Raw genomic sequence first — 21615 nt, forward strand, 5'->3', positions numbered from 1 at the left:
TAAAATGGATAATTGGCCATTTTTCAGCTGTGGCAAAAAGTGGTGCACAGAAAAGACTCTTGAATGTTTTAATGTACAGCGTTACGTATGTCTAGCAGCGCTATAGAAATGATAAGTAAAACATAAGAACATAAGATTTGCCGCTGCTGGGTCAGACCAGTGGTCCACCATGCCCAGCAGTCCCCTCACGTGGCAGCCCTTAGGTCAAAGACCAGTACCCTATTTGAGTCTAGCCTTACCTGCATATGTTCTATTCCAGTAGGAACTTATCCAACCTTTTCTTGAATCCCTGAGGGGTGCTTTTCCCTATAACGCTCTGGAAGAGCGTTCCAGATTTCTTCCACTCTCTGGGTGAAGAAGAACTTCCTTACGTTTGTACGGAATCTATTCCCTTCTAACTTTAGTGAATGCCCTCTTGTTCTCTTCACCTTGGAGAGGATGAACAATCTCTCTTTCTCAAGTCAATTCCCTTCAATATCTTGAATGTTTCGATCATGTCCCCTCTCAGTCTTCTCTTTTCAAGGGAGAAGAGGCCCAGTTTCTCTAGCCTCTCGTTGTACGGAAACTCCCCCAGTCCCTTAACCATTTTTGCCTCTCTTCTCTGGACCCTTTCGAGTAGCACTATGTCCTTTTTCATGTACAGTGACCAGTGTTGGACGCAATATTCCAGGTGGGGGTGTACCATGGCCCGGTATAACGGCATGATAACCTTTTCAGATTTGTTCATGATCCCCTTCTTAAGGGCATGTTAATGTATAAGGACTAGAATTAAACCCCATACTCCCATGTGTGATCTTAAGAGGGCTATACACTTCTATTTATCAAATTTGATTTTTAAAATTTGCTAAAAATTTTCTATCCCACCTATCCTTGATATCTTGCCTACAACCAAAATTATAAAACAGATTACAATATAATTACAATAATGCTAAAATAAAAAAGGACTGAATATATATACATATACATATATTCAGTCCTTTTTTATTTTAGCATTATTATAATTATATTGTAATCTGTTTTATAATTTTGGGTGTAGGCAAGATATCAAGGATAGGTGGGATAGAAAATTATATATATATATATAAACAAAATAAATCAACATATATGTTAGACTCTCTGTTAACTGGAACTCAAGCAACCAGATCTCTCAAATAACGAGCAAAAAAAATTAAAGAAATACTGTAAAATTTTAAATAAAAATGAAAATAAAATCAATTTCTAGCGGAAATTTAAGTGTAAACTTGGCATGCCACAGCTGAGTATGCCCATGCTTTGCCTACCACATGCCCGGTAGTTTGTCTGGATCAGTTTATGGTATAGTATAGGGTATAGTATTAGTTAGGCCTGTTTTTTAATAATAACTCTCAAGCAACCAGAAACTCCATTTATCCGGCATCTACCAATCCCTGTGGGTGCCGGTTAACTGAGAGTCCACTGTACAGTCAAATAAAAATAACACGCACATTTTAAACACCTGATGAACAAAACAGGCTCTAAGAAATGTTACAAAACTTTAAATAAGAAAGCTCTGAGTGAATCTTGAGTTGAAATTCTTTGCACAGAGCTAGAGTGTTATACTGGAATTGTACAGCCTTAACATCAGGAAAAGGAAGGTTACTGAAATGATTTCAGCGTATGGGGACAGAAGAATGGCATAACACCCTCAGGTAATGTAGGGCTGTCTAATGGTTAGTGCGGTGGGCTTAGAACCTAGGGAACTGGGTTCAATTCTCACTGCAGCTCCTTGTGATTCTAGGCAAGTCACCTAACCCTCCATTATTTATTTATTTCGATTTTTATCCCGTTTTCCCAGAAGCTCAGAACGGGTTACAGTTTGATATTCACAATCAATTTAAGAACAGAATAGTAATCAAGGTCTCCAACGCGTGTGCGGGTCGCCGGACTAGATGGACCTAGGGTCTGATCCGGTGAAGGCGTTTCTTATGTTCTTAGTCATGACAACAATTAGGTTACATTTAGACAATTACAGAACTATTTGAGAGTCCAGCCTAGTCATAGCAAAGAGTAATTGGAGAGTAAATTGAGGAAGCTGTTGAGTTGAGGCCCTGTTGTTGGAAGAGGAAGGTCTTTATTGCTCTACGGAAGGACATTAGTGAGTCTAGTGACAGAGAAAGTACCTGTCTACAAAAGATAAAGTGCTTTGCACCACAGTAAGGCAGTGTATCAGATAAATTGCCCTTACCTTAAATTGCCCCTTAATCATGAAGTGACATGCTCATTCCTCCACTTTCTACCTCAACTACTACTAACATTTATTATTTCTATAGTGCTATCAGACACACGAAGTACTGTAAATCAAACACACAAGAGACGGCCCTGCTCAGAAGAACTTACAATCTAATTATGAAAAATACATTGGACAAAAATGGTGAAATCAATATATTTATTTCTTTCTAAAATCTCTAGACCGCCTATACCTAAGCGGTTAACAATAAAAACATTCACAGTAGTTCAAGGCAGCATAGATAACATTTCAGTTAGAGCCCACCCCATATTAACATGACACCCCTGAGATAAGCTCAAAAACCTGAGGAGATAATATGTTATCATCTTCACGGAATTATACTGAATCATAATTCAACTAAATCTACATCTGCATCAAGATGTCAGAAAAAGGCCTTAACATAATATACAGGTCCTTTTACTAAGGTGCAGTAGAATGGACACATTAGCACGCCTTAGCGCACGCTAATACGGCTACCGCACCTTAGTAAAAGAGGGGGATAGTTCGGTCTTTTAACATTTTCCTGAATTTTAACCAGTCAGAACAAGTCCTCAGGATGCCAGGGAGGGAATATATGTTGCTCATGTAGGGAATTATAAAGGGAGAAGAGGTCGAGAGGGTAGGGGCCAGTGGCGTAGTAAGGGGGGGGTCTTGGTGGGGGCACTGGCACCCATCCTCCTCTCCACCCCACCCCCACTCCTTCCGCCCGCGCACATCCTTTCCCTTGTACCTCTTTAACGTTTGCGCCAGCAGCAACCCCAACCTGTTGCTTGAGCCAGCGTCGGCTCTTCCTCTGATGTCACTTCCTGGGCCCGCGCCAAGTAAGTGACATCACAGGAAATGCCGAAGCTGGTGCAAGCAGCAGGTTGAAGTTGCCGTTGGCGTCGGAAACATTAAAAGAAGTATAGGGGAAGGGAAGGGGAGTGTGCAGCAGGAAGGGGCAAGGAAGGAGCAGATGGGGTGGAGGGCGGAGAAGAGGGTGGGGGAGGGATGCCCCTGCCCCGGGCACCTCTCACCCTCACTGGAGAGTAGGGGCTACAGAGGGAATGACAAACAGATGTGGTGCTTTGCAAATTGGTAGGGTTAAGACTTTTATTTTATTATTTTCATTCCCATATTTTGTAATATCTAAAAGTGGCACCATTTTATTCATGGGAACCCTTGGGGTTGTGTCCAAAAGACCTGTTTGCCCCAAATAAGAAGGCAATAGTAGTTTCTTCTGCTTTGTCCATGTTAAGATTTCTGACACTCACTCATTCAGCATTTGGCCAGCACTAGGGCTACCGCCTGGCCTTGAATGCGCATTCCTAGCTTGTTATCTGCTCTGTTTCCTAGTCCTTTTCCTGTGTGGGATCAGATAAAGAGTGCCAAACACTGCAGCGGTTTCCATTACAAGAGATTCTTCCCTGCTCAAGCTAAATCCACTACTTCTAAAACATTTCAGAGCTACTGAGAAACCATTCGTCTGTAGCAAGAGCTCCTCGTATTCTTTTTTTTATTTTTTTTTATTTATAATTTTAAACATATATTAACAAAATTCACTCTTAATACAGAAACACAGATGAAAATAAATCAGGAAAATTTCTCACATTTCCAACAATATGAAAAAAAACCCAAAGGAAAAAATATCTAATCCTCCTTAGACCACTAATTTACAACAGGGGACATGTAATTAATGTCTCAATTTGGAGAAGACAAAGGAAAATGGCTCCTCGTATTCTGAGGTAGTTTCAGGGTGAGTTTTGCAGTAAGGCGCAAAGCATTCTGAATCCAAAATGTTCGGAAGTAATTCTGTAGCCAATCTATAGTGTAAAATACTCTGCTCTGCTGTCATTTAAACAGTGATAAATCACTGGGGGACCCTTTTACTAAGATGCAGTAAAACGTGGTCTTAATATACACTTATACTGGTCATTCCCACATACTAAAGCTATTTTTCTACATAGGTAAAATGGCCGACTTTCCTAGTTCCAGCATTAATGGCCATGTACTTATTTTCTTGTTAGTGCTTGATCCCTTACCTATATCAATATTGTAGATGGTAAGCTTAGGTGCCCCATATAAGAAGCTTGGGAAGGCTAAATCTCTCCAGCCCCAAACTCTACTTTCCTTTCCCTACCAAGCAGCGTCTTCCCAAGTCAGTGGCAGCAAGAAAAAAATAGAAACTGCGACCTTCTTCCTCTCTGCTGCTAGTCCACTCACTTGCCGCCTTCTTGGGCCCACTGCCTCCCTGACTTACAGAAACCAGGTGCAGGACCATAATCCTCTGCACATGTAGAGCCGACTGCAATGCACAGAGGATTATGGTCTTGCACCTGGTTTCTTTAAGTTGGGGAGGCAGTGGGCCTGGGAAGCTGGCCTGGTGGAAGTACTGGGGAGAGAGGGATGGAAGGAATGACTAGAGCAGGAGAGAAAGACAGATATGGCCAGGTGGGCGATACTAGATGTTGGTTGTGGTGGGAGGGGGAATGAGAGACAAGATGGTGGTGGGAAAGGAACAGCAAGAGAAATGGGACAATGCTGGACAGTGAGGATAGACTAGAAAGAAAAAAAAGAGAAGGGCACTGTTGGATTATAGTGGAAGGGAGGAAAAAAGATGGAACAATAATGGGAAGGGAGAGAGGAATGAGGCTGAATGGTGGGTGGAAGAGAGACATGTGGCAATGCTAGATGGGGAAGAGAGAGAAAGAAACAGGCAATATTGGATGATGGGGGAAAGGAGAGACAAAGGAGAAATTTTGAATGGGGGGAGGGAAGAGAAAGAGAGACAGAGGTGCATCCCGGATTGTTAGGTCAGAGGGTAGGGGATAAGAGAGACAGACAGAGGGGTGATAATATGGTAGAGGTGGGAGCAGGGGTGATGACAGAGAAACTGCTTCAGGGGGGAAAGAGAAGAGATCCTGGATGGCTGGTGAGAACACACACACTCGTACACCCTGGATGGCTGGTGAGAACACACACTCATACACCCAGAATGCTGCATGGCAGGGGGGGCAAGATGGAAGAGTTAGTGAAAGACTGGGGAATAGCAGAAGTAGAATGGAAGAGCCTAAGTGATGGAATGAGATGAAAAGGCATAGGTAAAAAAAATAAAGATAAAAGGAGAAATTGAAGACTAGAGAGTAAGAATGAAATCTGAATAGACAGAGAAAGAAAATAGAAGATTAGAAACATAGAAAGATGACGGCAGAAAAGGGCTATAGCCATCAAGTCTGCCCACTCTACTGTCCCACCCCATTAAGTCAGAGTGCTGCTCGACCCACGTAGAGATCCCACTGGATGTCCCATTTATTCTTAAAGTCGAGCACGCTAGTGGCCTTGATCACCTGCACCGGTAGTTTGTTCCAGTGATCCACCACCCTTTCTGTAAAGAAATACTTCCTGGTGTCACCACCAAATCTCCCTCCTCTGAGTTTGAGCGGGTGCCCCCTTGTGACTGAAGGTCCCTTAGGAAAGAATATGTCATTTTCCATCTCGACACGACCCGTGACGTACTTAAATGTCTCAATTATGTCACCCCCCTCCCTGCGCTCCTCTAGAGAGTAGAGCTGCAACTTGCCCAGTCTTTCCTCGTATGAGAGACCCTTGAGTCCGGAGACCATCCTAGTGGCCATTCGCTGGACTGACTCAACTCGAAGTACATCTTTATGGTAATGTGGCCTCCAGAATTGCACACAGTACTCCAGATGAGGTCTCACCATGATTCTGTACAGTGACATTATGACTTCAGGTTTACGGCTGACGAAGCTTCTATTGATACATCCCATCATCCGCCTTGCCTTGGATGAGGCCTTCTCTACCTGTTTGGCAGCCTTCATGTCTGCACTGATGATTACTCCCAAGTCCCGTTCTTCTGAGGTCGTAGCTAGTGTTCTGCATGGTGTATGTTCTGCATGGATTTCTGCTGCCGAGATGCATCACCTTACACTTCTTTGCGTTGAAGCCCAGCTGCCATGTTGAGGACCAGTTTTCCAACTTGATCAGATCCTGCGCCATACCATCCGTGAGATCGCTTTCACCTACTATATTACACAGTTTGGCGGCGTCGGCAAACAGCGCTATTTTTCCCTGAAGCCCTCGGGTCAAGTCCCTTATGAATATGTTAAAAAGGGATGGTCCCAGGACCGAGCCCTGCGGCACTCCGCTAGTCACCTCCGATGTCTTAGAGAGGGTGCCATTGACCACCACCCTCTAAAGTCTTCCACTCAGCCAATCATTGACCCATGCCGTTAGTTTCTCACCTAACCCCATCGATTTCATCTTGTTTAATAGTCTACGGTGTGGGACACTGTCAAACGCTTTACTGAAATCCAAGTACACTATGTCCAGAGACTCTCCGAGTCTAGCTCTCCTGTCACCCAGTCAAAGAAGCTGATAAGATTGGATTGGCATGACCTGCCCCTAGTGAATCCATGTTGACAGGGATCCCTCAGATTCCCCTCATCCAATATCGTGTCTAATTTCCCTTTAAGTAGAGTTTCCATGAGTTTACACACTATTGATGTGAGACTTACTAGTCTGTAATTCGCAACCTCCGCTCTGCAACCCTTTTTGTGCAGAGGAACAACATTGGCAGTTTTCCAGTCCAGGGGGACCCTCCCCGTACTTAGGGAGAGATTGAAGAGCATGGCTAACGGTTCCGCCAAAACATCACATAGCTCTCTGAGCACTCTTGGGTGCAGATTGTCTGGTCCCATGGCTTTGTTCACCTTGAGTCTTGACAGTTCTCTGTAAACATCAGCTGGTGTGAACTCAAACTCCTGAAATGGGTCATCCATGCTTTGCTTTGCATCCAGCCGAGGCCCGTGCCCTGGTGCCTCACAGGTAAAGACTGAACAGAAGTAATCATTCAGTAGTTTGGCTTTATCGGAGTCAGTTTCCACATAATTCCCGTCTGGCTTTCTAAGGCGTACTATCCCGTTTGTGTTCTTTTTCCTGTCGCTAACGTATCTGAAGAAGGATTTGTCCCCTTTCTTGATGTTCTTCGCTAGAGTTTCTTCCATACGAAGTTTGGCCTCCCTGACTGCTGTTTTGACCGCTGCAGACTTTGTCCTGTATTCAATGTTTGCTAGAAACAGTAAGACACTAAAGTAACAACTGGAGTCTGCAACCTACATGATTTGAGAAATTAAATGGGAAGACAACAAAGGTAGAAAAAAATATTTTAGATTTAGAGTGAAGCAAAAGAAAATGGAATATAAGGCGATATGTTTTTATTGGACTAAATATATTTTTTAACTAGCTTCTGGAGGCCAAAACCATTAAGATGCACTAACCAATTTAGTGTGTGCTAATGACTAGCATGTACTAAATGCTAAGAAGCCCATAGGTATAAAATTAACTTTTTAGCCTGCACTAAATCAGTTAGCATACCTTAGTAAAAGGACCCCTAAAGCACCTAAGGATTGAAAAGCATCTAAGTTGAATAGGAGCCTAACTTAAGTGACTGACCAAGGTGCTTAAGTTGAATACTGGATTCTAAATTCATTTTATTTAAAAATGAATCCCAAGGTGGACTGAAGTTGAAGTGAAAAGTTGATGCTTTAACATATATGCTTCTATTCAATCTAGTACCTGTCTCTACCTGATCAGAAATGTTGGTTCCAGAGAGGTCAATGGAGATTAAAGATAGCATGTTCCCTAGAAGTTCAATCCCTGAATCAGTCACATTTTCACAATAACGGAGACTCAAATAGGTCAAGCTACGACATCTGAAAGAAGAAAAAAAATCAGTTAACAACAGATCTAAATTTAGAAATACATAAGAATTGCCATATCCGGATCAGACCCTGGGTCCATCAAGTCCGGTGATCCGCACACACGGAGGCCCCGACAGATCTACCCTGGCATAGTTTTAGTTCCCATATCACTGTATGCTTCTCAAGGGAGATGTGCATCTAATTTACCCTTAATCCAAAATGCTGTGCTTCCTAAATCTCCTTGCTGCTCATTCATGGAGTCTCTTTTATCACATCCTGTGATTTACAGTCACAATTCTTTACTCACAGTAGACTATGTTTGATGCGTGTTGAGACTCACGGCATTGCGTTCCAACAGGCTGCAATCATTTCTGAAAGTTTGGAACCTTTACATGCAAAGGTGCACTCATTTGGGTTAGATTTCTGCACTGACACTATCTGACCTTACCCAAATTGTTGCTCTCAGGATTGGCAGGGGAGGGGCGGAGAGGGTGGGGAGGGCCTCTTAGCGGGGGTATCTTTTGAATTTGGGAGAGCACTGTACCAAAGAGTTAGGGCTCCTTTTTAACGCAAATCTACCGCCTGCTCAACAGGAGGCGGTAGCGGCTAGCGTGCGCGTTAAGGCCCTAGCGCGCCTTTGTAAAAGGAGCCCTTAGAATACAGATGTATAACAATACCTCGTGCAAACAATATTGTATATTATGTATAGCAATAATTTTGTGTTGTGTTCAGCTGTTTAATTTGTAAAAAATAAAGAACTAAATATTGAAAAAAGGAAGAAAAAAAAAAAAGGCAAGAATGAGAGCCAGTACATTCCACATTAATAGTGACACTGGTCTTCTGAAATTATGCTACCCACCTTTGGGCTATTCTTAGAAGCGAGACATCACTGATACGGACACAATTTGTCAAATTTAGTTCTCTTATCTTTGGACCTGAAGATCCTTCCAGAAAATGCCTGACCCCAGGATCACTGATTCTGGAACACAAAGACATTCTTCTATGCATGCTTAATGAAGGAAGAAAGACTTACCGCAAAATGTTTTGCTGTAATATTTATTTATTTATTTAAGTACAGTGGTACCTTGGATTACGAGCATAATCCGTTCCAGGAACATGCTCGTAATCCAAAATGCTCGTTTATCAAAGCAAGTTTCCCCATAGGAAATAATGGAAACTCGCTTTGATACGTTCCCCCCCACAAGAACCAGCATTGCTCCCCCTGAAGGCCCCCCCCTGCGATCCGGTACCCTCCCCCCCGCGATCCTGCACCCCCCCTGCGATTCGTCACACCCCCGCCACGATCCGGCACCCCCCCGACTCGATCCTGCACCTCCCCGCCGCGATTGGGCACCCCCCGCCGCTTCTTATAGTCATCTGGGCACTGGCACCGGCACCGGCATGACCTGTGCTTGGTGCCGGTGCCCGAAGATCGGCCTCCTTGCAAATGCTCAAGGCCCAGCAGAAGAGGAGGCCGATCTTCGGGCACCGGCACCAAGCACAGGACATGCCGGTACCAGTGCCCAGAAGAGGCGGGGGGGTGCCCGATCGCGGTGGGGGGGTGCCCGATTGAGTCGGGGGGGGTGGTGCAGGATCGCGGCGGGGGGGGGGGTGCTGGATCGTGGGGGGAGGGTGCCGGACTGCTGGGGGGCGCTCGTAAATTGAGCCATGCTTGGTTTCCGAGGCGCCAATTTTGCAAATGTTTTGCTCGTTTTGCAAAACACTCACAAACCGATGCACTAGTAAACCGAGGTACCACTGTATTTATATACTGCCTATCAAGTTATCTAAGTGGTTTACAGTCAGGTACTCAAGCATTTTCCCTATCTGGCCTGTGGGCTCACAATCTATCTAACATACCTGGGGCAATGGAGGATTGAGTGACTTGTCCAGGGTAGAGAGTTGCGCGGGGACAGAAATCCCACCCATCCCCACCCGTCCCCGCCAAAGTCCCACCCGTCCCCACCCGTCCCCGTGAGGAATCCCACCCGTCCCCACCCGTTCCCGTGAGGAATCCTTCCGTCCCCACCCGTCCCCGCGAGGAATCCCCTCCGTCCCCACCCATCCCCGCGAGGAATCCCCTCCGTCCCTGCCCGTCCATATAAACTTCAGAAATAGTTATTTCATTTAATTATGCTACTGAATTAAAGGCTCTGGTAGAAACCCATTTACAAATAAGCAAAAAGACTTTATTAATTTGAAAATATTAATTGGGAATACATACTTTGCAAATGGGTTTCTACCAGAGCCTCTAATGTTTATAAATTTTTATCAACACAACTAATATACTACTTTATCCTGAAGCAAAATAAAAAAAAAAGAAATATAATTCTTTTCCTACCTTTGTTGCCTGGTTTCTGCTTTCCTCATGTTCTCATTCAATTCCTTCCATCCACTGTCTCTCTTCCTTCTGCATCTTCCATTTGCTCTGTTACTGTGCCTCTCCCTTTCTTCCCCCTTTCTTCTTCTCTCCGCTCCCCCCATAGTCTGGCATCTGTCTTCTTCCCTGCCAGCGTCTTCTCCCTACTCTCTCTTCCCCATTTCCTTTCAGCATCCTTCTCCCCCCATCTTCCCCATGTCCTGTCAGCATCCTTCTCCCCCCTCTGTCTTCCACATGTGTTTTCAGTGTCCTTCTCCCCCTCTGCTTCCCCATGTCCTTTCAGCGTCCTTCTCCGGGTCCGGATGGCATTCACCCAAGGGTACTCAAGGAACTAAAAGACGTAATAGCGGAGCCACTTCGACAGATATGCAACCTATCCTTAAAAACCGGAGAGATCCCGGAGGATTGGAAAATAGCAAATGTCACGCCCATCTTCAAAAAGGGCGCAAGGGGGGACCCGGGAAACTACAGGCCGGTGAGCCTGACCTCAGTCCCGGGAAAGATGATGGAGGCACTGATTAAAGACGGCATCTGTGAGCACATCGAAAAAAATGGGCAGCTAAAACCAAGTCAACACGGCTTCTGTAAGGGTAGGTCATGCCTCACAAACTTATTGTACTTCTTTGAGGGAGTGAACAGCCAGGTGGATAAAGGGGAATCTATAGACATCATTTACCTTGACTTCCAAAAAGCCTTCGACAAGGTGCCACACGAGAGACTGCTTAAAAAGATATGGAACCACGGGGTACAAGGGGAGGTCCACCGATGGATCAAAAACTGGCTGTCAAACAGGAAGCAGAGGGTTGGCGTAAAGGGCCACTACTCAGACTGGAAAGGGGTCACGAGCGGAGTTCCGCAGGGGTCGGTGCTGGGACCGCTCTTGTTCAATATCTACATAAATGACCTAGAGGCGGGAACTAAGTGTGAAGTCATTAAATTTGCAGATGACACCAAACTATACAGCAGGGCTCAAACCAAGGAAGACTGCGAGGATCTCCAAAAGGATCTAACGCAGCTGGAAAAGTGGGCCGAAAAATGGCAGATGAGCTTCAACGTGGGGAAATGCAAGGTCATGCACGTGGGGAAAAAGAACCCGATGTTCACATACAAAATGGGGGGAACACCACTAGGGGTTAGTAACCTGGAGAGAGACCTGGGAGTGATGGTAGACGCAACACTGAAGGCATCGGCGCAATGCGCCACAGCCTCTAGGAAAGCAAACAGAATGCTGGGTATCATTAAGAAGGGTATTACAACCAGGACGAAGGAAGTTATCATGCCGCTGTATCGTGCAATGGTACGGCCGCATCTGGAGTACTGTGTCCAGTACTGGTCGCCGTACCTCAAGAAAGACATGGCGGTACTTGAGGGAGTACAAAGAAGAGCAACCAAACTGATAAGGGGAATGGAAAATCTCCCATATACCGACAGATTCAAGCAGTTGGGACTTTTCTCCCTGGAGAAGCGAAGACTTAGAGGAGACATGATAGAAACCTTCAAGATCCTGAAGGGCATAGAAAAAGTAGACAGGGACAGATTTTTTAAATTAAGGGGCACCACAAGCACAAGGGGGCATTGGGGGAAATTGAAAGGGGACAGGTTTAGAACAAACGCTAGGAAGTACTTTTTCACTCAGAGGGTGGTAGATACATGGAACGCGCTCCCAGAGGCTGTTGTAGACAAGAAAACACTAAATGGTTTCAAAGAAGGTTTGGATAGATTCCTAGAAGAAAAAGGGATTGGGGGGTATAGATAGGTATAGACCATTGCTCAGTCAATGGGCCTGATGGGCCGCCGCGGGAGCGGACCGCTGAGCAGGATGGACCTATGGTCTGCCTCAGCGGAGGCAACTTCTTATGTTCTTATGTTCTTATGTTCTCCCTCTCTGTCTTCCCCATGGCCTTTCAGCGTCCTTCTTCACCCCACCCCCCGTCTTCCCCATGTCCTTTCAGCGTCCTTCTCCACCCCTTTGTCTTCCCCATGTGCTTTCAGCATCCTTCCCCCCCCTCTGTCTTCCACAAGTGCTTTCAGAGTCCTTCCCCCCCCGCCCTTCCCATGGCCTTTCAGCGTCCTTCTCCACCCCTTTGTCTTCCCCATGTGCTTTCAGCATCCTTCTCCCTCCTCTGTCTTCAAGTGTTTTCAGAGTCCTTCCCCCCCTCCTCCCGTCTTCCCCATGGCCTTTCAGCGTCCTTCTCCCCACTCCTTCTCTACTGCCCTGGGTGCAGCACAGCCAGCCAGGTCCCCTTACTTTTGTGGCACTTCCCCGACCGACTGACAACAGCCCCGGTCCGACAAACCTCCCTGCCCTTAACTGCGAATCTAAATTACCTTATTACAGCTGCTGTAAGAAGATAATTTAGATTCGCGGCTACAGGGCAGTGAGGATTGTCGGACCGGGGCTGTTGTCGGTCGGTTGGGGAAGTGCCACAAAAGTAAGGGGACCTGGCCGGCTGTGCTGCAACCTGGGCGGGGTGTGGCGGGGCGGACCGCCCCCTCCCTTGGTAGCCACTCGAACCGCGAGGCAACTCTCCTCCTTACCTGCACTGCCTGCAGCACAGAGTCAAACGGAAGTCTTCCCGACATCAGCGCTGACGTCGGGAAGACTTCCGTTCGGCTCTGTGCTGCAAGCAGAAAAGGTAGGGAGAAGAGCCGTGCGACTGAGTACATCCAGCCCCGCAGGAACCCCGCGACCCTCGGAGGCGTCCCCACGGGATCCCCGCGACCCTAGGGGGCGTCCCCACGGGATCCCCGCGACCCTAGGGGCGTCCCCACGGGATCCCCATGACCCAAAGGGGGAACCCGCGGGATGCCCGTGGGATTCCCGTCGTCCCCGTTCCCGTGCAGCTCTCTAGTCCAGGGTCACAAAGAGAAGCATGGGATTTGAACCCACAACCTCAGGGTGCTGAGGCTGTTGCTCTAACCACCATGCCACTCCTTCCTCCTAATTGCATGGAAGATTTGTTTATTTCATTTTATTTATTTAAAAAATGTATATCCCGCATATCCAACAGTTCTATGCAGGTAACAAGTAACATACATATCAGCACACAAAAATACAATTTAAAAATATGACAAAAACAACAATGCACAATCATCATACAGACACTGTAAAGACAAATATCAACTTCAAAGCATAAAACCTAATAATACAAACAGACCTAATAAAAACACCCCAAATAGCAGCCAAGTTCACAATTAGAGTATTTGACTTTGTCCCAAGCTGATGTGCTCTTGCGCATATTTCTTTATGGCTCTCAGCAGCTGACATTCGAGTAACATCACTCAAACTGAGACCAGAGCCGACCTATTCAAATGTGTGTAAGCACAGGACTGCAGAAAGAAATTCCTTTGAAAGAGCGTGTATGAGAAGGGGAGACTGAAAAGGACCAACGAAGCAGACTGAATCTCTCCAACAGGAGAACGTTTTGAATTTAATTGTACAGTTACATTGCAAAAGATTAAAAAAGCTAAACATTGATCCTTTAACATAGAAACATAGAAGATGACGGCAGATAAGGGCCATAGCCCATCAGGTCTGCCCACTCTACTGACCCACCCCCAAGTCTACTATCCTAGGGATCCCACTCCTGGTAACAGGTTCCCTTGGCTTAACCCTCTAAGGGATCCCACATGGGCATCCCATTTGCTCTTAAATTCTTGCACGCTGTTTGCCTCGATCATCTGCACCGGGAGCTCGTTCCAAGGATCAACCACTCTCTCGGTGAAGAAATATTTCCTGGTGTCGCCATGAAATTTCCCGCCCCTGAGTTTGAGTGGATGCCCTCTTGTGGCTGAGGATCCTTTGAGAAAGAGAATCTCTTCTTCCATCTCGATACGGCCGGTAATATACTTAAACATCTCGATCATGTCTCCTCTCTCCCTACGTTCCTCAAGTGAGTACAGCTGCAAATTTTTCAGCCTTTCCTCGTACGATAGATCCTTGAGCCCCAAGACCATCCTGGTGGCCATCCGTTGCACCGACAGTGTATCACAAACTGTGTGCCATGACACACTAGTGTGCCTCCTGAGATTTCACGGCACACTGGGGAGAAGGAGAGGTGCTGGCGCCAGCTGACTGCCTACAGGATACGCCTCTCGCGGCAAGAGGCACGTTCTATAGGCAGTCAACCGGCACCAGCACCTCTCTTCAGCCTTCTTACCTGCTGCCCCCCCCCCCCATCTCACTGGTGTCTCAGGGCCCATCTGAAGGGCCTTCGCACATGCGCGTGATGTATTCACGGTGACGTCCGCACACTTCCATGTGCCTCAAGCTGGGGCCAATACCTTTTATTGTGCCGCAGCTCGAGGAAGTTTGCGGGACACTGCTTTAAGAGATAAGTGACATCTTTGTGCCAAATTTTAAATATCATATTTCAGGCAGTTCTAAGTATGAATAATTTTTGCAACTACTGCTTAATCGGGTAAACTGAGATGAAACATAAGTTCACCATGTCACTGCATTCTCCAAATATCTATACATCTATATATATATATGCAGTCTGAAATAGTCTATCACTCCAAGGCAGGGGTCGGCAACCTTTTTTCAGCAAAGAGCCAATTTATCCAAAATGTTTGACCCAAGATTTACAAAAAGCCACAAGGTTCTCTCCCCTCCAACCCCTTGCAGGTCTCTGCACCTTTCATCCCTCCCTCCCCTGCCCCTCCCCCAACCCATAGACAATGTTCTCTCCCCTCTCCAGGCCGCGACCCTTTAATCTCCCTCACAACCCCACGATCCCCCCTTCCCCCAAGGAACCTGGTGGTCCAGCGGGAGGTCTTTGTGGCAGAAGCGCAGCCCTCTCGCTCCTGCCTCCTCGCAGCTGCCTTCTAAAATGGCTGCTGTGACCTCTTGCAGCAACTCATAGTATTACAGGCACTGCTCACCCTCATTTCCTGGCTGCTGTCAAACATTTCAAGAGGTACGTGGGGGGGATGCTCGAGCGGCAGGAAAAGTAGGGTGTGCACTGTGCGGTGATGCCTGGTGCCTTCCTCCCTCGCTACGCCACAGATAGCGTGCATCCAGCTGCATGCACAAATTCTAACGAGTACCAATTAGCATCAATAATTGTTGCTAGCAGGGCAGGATTAACCAATAGGCCAAGTAGGCACGTGCCTAGGGCCCGAAATGGTCAGGGGGGCCCGATGAAGGAAGGCATCAACATTGTTTATTCCAAATGGCGATGGGCCCCTCCAGCATCGATTGGCAACGTGGGCCCCCCCTTGATTGGCAATGCGGCCCCCCCTATCGACAGAGAGTAAGACAAGCATGCAACGCGGGTAAGAAAGGCAACGAAAACTGTAATTGTGCAAGCGGTGCTGCTTGCCCAAAGCTTCCCTCTGACGCAGCTTCCTGCTTCCGCCTGGGCGCATGGTGGGGTGTGGCAGGGCAGGGGGCCCAGTGTTCTTGTGTGCCTAGGGGCCCTCGACGAATTAATCCTGCCCTGGTTGCTAGCACCTGATTATCAATGGTTCAGAGCTCATTATCCAGTTTAATTGCTCGCACATCTTTGAAGCGTGCCCACAGCTGAGTGCACAACTTTGGACCCCATACATAGAATCTGGGGGATATCTTATACCAGTGTCCAAAAGAAAATCAATAGTATTCAGTGCAAGATCAGAATAGACAAATATCTGAAAACGGTGGTTAGCACAGAAACAAAATAATGTATACTATAGCCAGCAGAATCTTGAACATAATGAATTCATTTGGTCACTCACTGAGGGTTACCTTATACAGTCTGCCACATTTAGTACCAAAATGTTCTTCATTGATGCTAGAGCCTTAAGACCGTGATCTGTGATCTTCTGGCAATCAGCTACGTAAATGTGACTGAGATGCAAGCACTGCTTGCTGAAGGACTTGAAACTTGAATCGGTAATCCAATTATTTCCTGTTGGAAAGATCAGCAGCCAATCAGCGTCACAGAACATACTTGAAAATGCAATTGACTGGTTCCACTAACCTGTTCTACAGTAAGATCTCTGACCTTCAATTCTGATCCTGCTAAGCTTCTTCCCTTGGGCCAGGGCTTTAAAAGTATTATCAGAAAGATGCGGAGAACCAAGGAGTGAGATGGACGTCAACTGTTGGCACTGTTCAATTAAAGGCTTTAAAAGAAAACATTGCTAAATGTAGCAAAAATGGATGAAACTTATGAACAAGGCATAAAAATCATCTGACTTTGAGGGGCATAATGAAAACTTTAAAACATCCAAAAACCTGCCTAAGTCAGCACTTGGACGTCCTAATAACAGGGACATCCAAGTAAGTGACCAAATGACCACTGGAAGGATAAAGGCAAGATTCCCCCCCTTACTCCCCCAGTAGTCACTGATCCCCCTCCTACCACCCAGAAATGGGAGAAAAAAACCAGCACATTGAGGTCTTGCCATCAGCTGATCGCGGCAGAGGAATCCCCATCAGCTGAGCCAGTTTCAGGAATTCCTGCCGGCTCAGCTGATGGGGATTCCCCGTCAGGATCAGCTGAGCTGCGGAGCCCTACACCCCTCCCCCCAACATTTCTGCACCTCCCCCCACACCACCTGACACCACCTGACATCATGGAATACCCCCCAAATCACCCTACACCCCTGACATCATGGAACCCCCATCACCCGACACCCCCGTACCTTCCGCTGCAAAATCGAAGGACGGAAGCCCATTCCTTCCTACCTACAAGGCCGCAGGCTGAGAATGATAGGCCTTCCCCCTCCCAATGCATCTTGGGATGAAGTGGGAGGGGCCTCAAGCCCTTATTGGCTCAAAATCGCATTGGGAGGGGGAAGGCTCATCATTCTCAGCACATGGCCCAGTAGGCAGGAGGGAGTGGGCTTTCCTCCTGACGATTTTGCAGCGGAAGGTACGGGGGGTTTCGGGTGATGTGTGTGTAGGGTGTTCTATAATGTTGGAGGTGTAAGGTGATATGGGTGGGGGGGGTTCCATGATGGTGGGTAGTGTCGGGTGGGTGTATGTGGGGTGTTCCATGATGTCATGTGGTATTGGGTGATGTTGGAGGGGGGGCAGAAATGTTAGGGGATGTTGGGGGGAGGGGTGTAGGGCTCCACAGCTCAGCTGATCCTGGCAGGAGGAATCCCCATCAGCTGAGCCAGCAAGAATCTCCAAAACCAGCTCAGCTGATGGGGATTCCTCTGCTGTGATCAGACAAGATGTTGGGTACATCTACAAAACTTGCTTTTGTGCATTTTTCATGGGGATGTTTTTATTTTTGAAAATGAGCTAGGTATACTTTTTGGTCCTCAGGATGTCTATCTTTTTTGACTATTTTCAAAAATAAAAGATAGATGTCTGGCAGCTTTGAAAATGGGTTTGTGGATGTCCTGCCCAAAACGTCCAACCTCAGACTTATACGCCCTATCAAAAATTCCCCTTTTTATATAATAAACTTTAATATAATAAACTTTGATATACAAATACAGGATTGCATTTTCGATAAGAGCCAGTACAGAGAATAAATATAAAAGAGGAACCGTGCAACAGGTCTTGTCTCACAGTGGATATGTATACTGTGTTTAAAAAAAAAAAATCTATACAAAGCTTGTTTTCTGCATAACTCTGTCAAAACTTGACCAGTTTCAATAACATTTTGGATTTATCATCCTGAATAAATTTGCACTTTGTACTAAACTCTTCAATGACTGATTAGTTCTTTCCTATAACTCACAGTGTTCCTTTCCAAACTCAATTTAAGTTTATTTTAACTACATATGTAAGCCACATTGAACTTTAGAATATGCGGGGTATCAAGCTTTTAACAAACATAAACCTACACTCATACTACCTCACCTAATGACGTCACTTTGCTACCTGGTTCTTCAATGGACACAAAGTTTTCTTCAGTGTAAACTGATCGGGTCCTACTGCTTCCTCACTGATGATCAGTGGAGCCCATTTCTCACTATTTCTTCTAAGCATATTTTATGCTTACCCTCTTCCACCTCTTTTCTGGAAGCTCAGTGTGTGTGGCGGTGGCTATGAAACAAATAGAATGTTAGGAATTAACAGGAAAGGAATGGAAAACATAGATGGGAATGTTATAATACCCTTGTATCACCCCCATGGTGCAACTTGAATACTGTGTGCAATTCTAGTCGCAGCATCTTAAAAATGATATAGTGGAATTAGAAAAGGTACAGAGGGCAACAGAAATGATAAAAGGGATGGGACAACTTCCCTATGAGAGGAAAGGCTAAAGTGGCTAGGGCTCTTCAGCTTGGAGAAGAGACAGCTCAGGGGAGTTATAAAATATTCTATAAAATAGAGCTCTATAAAATACTGAGTGGAGTGGAAAGGGGTACAAGTGAAACACTTGTTTACTCTTTCCAAAAATACTAGGTCTAGGGGGCATGCAATGAAGTTACTAAGAAGTAGATATAAATACAATCCAGAGAAAACATTTCTTCACTCAATATGTAATTAAACTCTAGAATTTGTTGCCGGAGAATATGGTGAAAGCAGTTAGCTTAGCAGGGTTTAAAAAAATTTCTTAAAACAAAAGTCCATAAATCATTATTAAGATGGACTTGGGAAAATTCACTGCTTATTCCTAGAATAATCAGAATAAAATCTGTTTTACTCTTTGGGATCTTGTGGCCTGGGTTAGTCATTGTTGGAAACAGGATGCTGGGCTTGATGAACCTTTGGTCTATCCCAGTATGGCAACTCTTATGTTCTTATGTGAGCAAAGTATAGGACAATCAAGCCATTGTGACATCACTAATGAGTCTGACTCTTAGGCATTGGTGGAATGAGGCACTATGACATCACAATCTGAGCTCTGGAATGTTGCTACTCTTTGAGTTTCTGCCAGGTACTTGGGACCTGGGTTGGGGTTGGCCACTGTTGGAAACAGGATTCTGGGCTTGATGGACCTTCAGCCTGTCCCAGTATGGCAACTCATATGTTCTTATGAAGCTTTTGCATCAGTCTACGAAAATCATAGCCTTTCTCCAGATACAAATTTTTAATAAGAATCAGAGCCTCCTGAATAAATGGCATCTGCATGTATCATGATAATAATCACTAACCCTCCCCCCCTTTTTTTTTTTTTACAAAACCACAAAAGCAGATTTTAGCGTAGGCCGGCACGCTGAATGTTCTGCGTTGCTCCCGACACTCATAGAGTTCCTATGAGCATCGGGAGCAGCATACAGCCTGCACAAAACACCGCTTCTGCAGTTTTATAAAAGGGGGGTGATAGTGACATTGTTTAGGTGAGGTGGTGGGTGTAAATGTAGGTTTATTGAAAATTTATTCAGGATGAAATATCCCAAATTTGATTGGAATTAGACAAGTTTTGATAGAGTTATGCCGAAACAAGATTATATTTTTAAAACACAGTGTAGACTCTGCAGTCACTGTCTTCTTCATCTCCTATTGCTACATCTGCCCAGCAAGACCTCCAGCTCTCCTCTTTCCTATACACCCCCCCCCCTTTTTACAAAACCGCAATAGCTGTTTTTAGCACAGATCAGCGCGCTGAACGCTCTACGCTGCTCCCAACGCTCATAGGAAGCGCACTGGCTACCGGTTGCATACCGTATTACTTATAAACTATGTCTACTCACTTTCAAATCCCTTCTTTATAAAGCTCCTGCTTTTATCTACAGACTACTGATTCCTTACTCTTCCGTTAGATTTCTTAGATCTACTGATCAGCATCTTCTGGCTGTCCCTACTTTGAAAACCATTAACACAAGGCGACAAACCATTTTCTCTGTTACTGCCCCTCAACTATGGAACCTACTCCCCACTAACTTGCGTGAAGAACTGAATTTGGAAAGATTTAAGAGCCAATTAAAGTGCTTTCTTTTCAAAGATGCATTCGACAATCAATAAAACTAGCTTTTGAACATTAATCAAAAATAGATTTTAATTCAGATATTTTAAAATCCCAATTATTAAATTTTCAGAAATTTATTGAATCTCCCATCCCTAATGTTTCTTTCCTGTAATGTCTTCTTTACTATTTTAACTTGTATTTCTTACCCCTTCCTTCCTTCTGTATCCTGTCAGTTATATTTATTTTATTTGATTCCCCTCGAATATGGAACGTATATTTTTATCCTCTATACATCGCTTAGAAGTTGATATAAGCGATTAATCAAATACATAATAAACTTGGAAACTTGTAAGTGTCGGAAGCAGAACAGAGCATTCAGCGAACCGGCCTGTGCTAAAAAACGCTATCACGGTTATGTAAAAGGGGGACAATAGTGTTCACTAAAGAGCCAGCATAGATGTAACATAACATAACGTCGTGCATATTAACCGCGTAGCCGTAAGTTCAACACGGTTTACAAAAGATTATAAACAAAGAACAATATTATTGGAAACAGAATAAATCATTTAACCAAGGACAGTCAAACCTTGGTTTGCGAGCATAATTGGTTCCAGAAGCATGCTTGTAATCCAAAGCACTCGTATATCAAAGCAAATTTCCCCATAGGAAATAATGGAAACTCAGACGATTCGTTCCACAATCCAAAAACTTTCATACAAAATACTATTCTTGTTTTTTACATTCATTTTCCCAGTCCCTTTTGTGTTTACCATAAATGTTTCTCACATTTTCTATATCAATTGTATTTCTCCCCCCCTTCCTATTTGTGTTTAGGGGCCTTTTGGTCCGTAATTCCCCTGTATGTAATTGCCGTCAGTCTAGTAATTTTTTATATAAAGATATGTCTTAATTGTTAAATTTGTTTAAATGTTATTTTAAACCTTGTACAACGCTTTGTAGTATCGATAAAGCGTTTAATCAAAAATCTGAATAAACAATATTTGTATTGCAAGACCTCGCTCATTTAGAACAGTCACTACACTCACGCAGCGTCAGAGAGAGAAGAACCATCGGCTCAGTTGTGATGTGTGTACATATTGCAAGACTTTGCTTGTTTAGAACAGTCATAGTAAATGACGGTAGATAAAGACCTGAACGGTCCATCCAGTCTGCCCATAAGTTATACTCATTAAAAAATACATGATTAGATTAACGTGTCTCTTCTTTGATATTTCTGGGCCGTAGACTGTAAAGTCACTTCATTCTTGTAATGTCAGAGAGAGAAGAACCATCAGCTCAGTTGTGATGTATGTATACTGTATGTACTTGTATTGCAAAACATTGCTTGTATTTCAAGTTAAAATTTAATCAAATGTTTTGCTTGTCTTGCAAAACACTTGCAAACCAAGTTGCTTGCAATCCAAGGTTTTACTGTACTTTATTTTGAAAAAAGATAAGTTTTCAACAAAGACCTAAAATGTTTATAGGAAT

At 44.9% G+C, this 21615-nt stretch overlaps 1 protein-coding gene across 2 annotated transcripts in view; it reads right to left on the reverse strand.

Annotated features, from left to right (window-relative positions):
* FBXL13 (F-box and leucine rich repeat protein 13) overlaps positions 1 to 21615 on the reverse strand; it is a 163640-nt gene that overhangs the window by 44348 nt on the left and 97677 nt on the right. For both annotated transcript variants that reach the window (XM_033959618.1, XM_033959619.1), the window contains exons 14-17: positions 16312 to 16432; positions 16053 to 16215; positions 8804 to 8923; positions 7830 to 7956 (exon numbers count right to left, since the gene is read on the reverse strand). In XM_033959618.1, coding sequence (XP_033815509.1) covers positions 7830 to 7956; positions 8804 to 8923; positions 16053 to 16215; positions 16312 to 16432 — 531 coding nt within the window. The remainder of the gene's footprint in view (positions 1 to 7829; positions 7957 to 8803; positions 8924 to 16052; positions 16216 to 16311; positions 16433 to 21615) is intronic.

This window comes from Geotrypetes seraphini, chromosome 9 (genome assembly GCF_902459505.1).
Source record: "Geotrypetes seraphini chromosome 9, aGeoSer1.1, whole genome shotgun sequence".
NCBI lineage: Eukaryota > Metazoa > Chordata > Amphibia > Gymnophiona > Dermophiidae > Geotrypetes > Geotrypetes seraphini.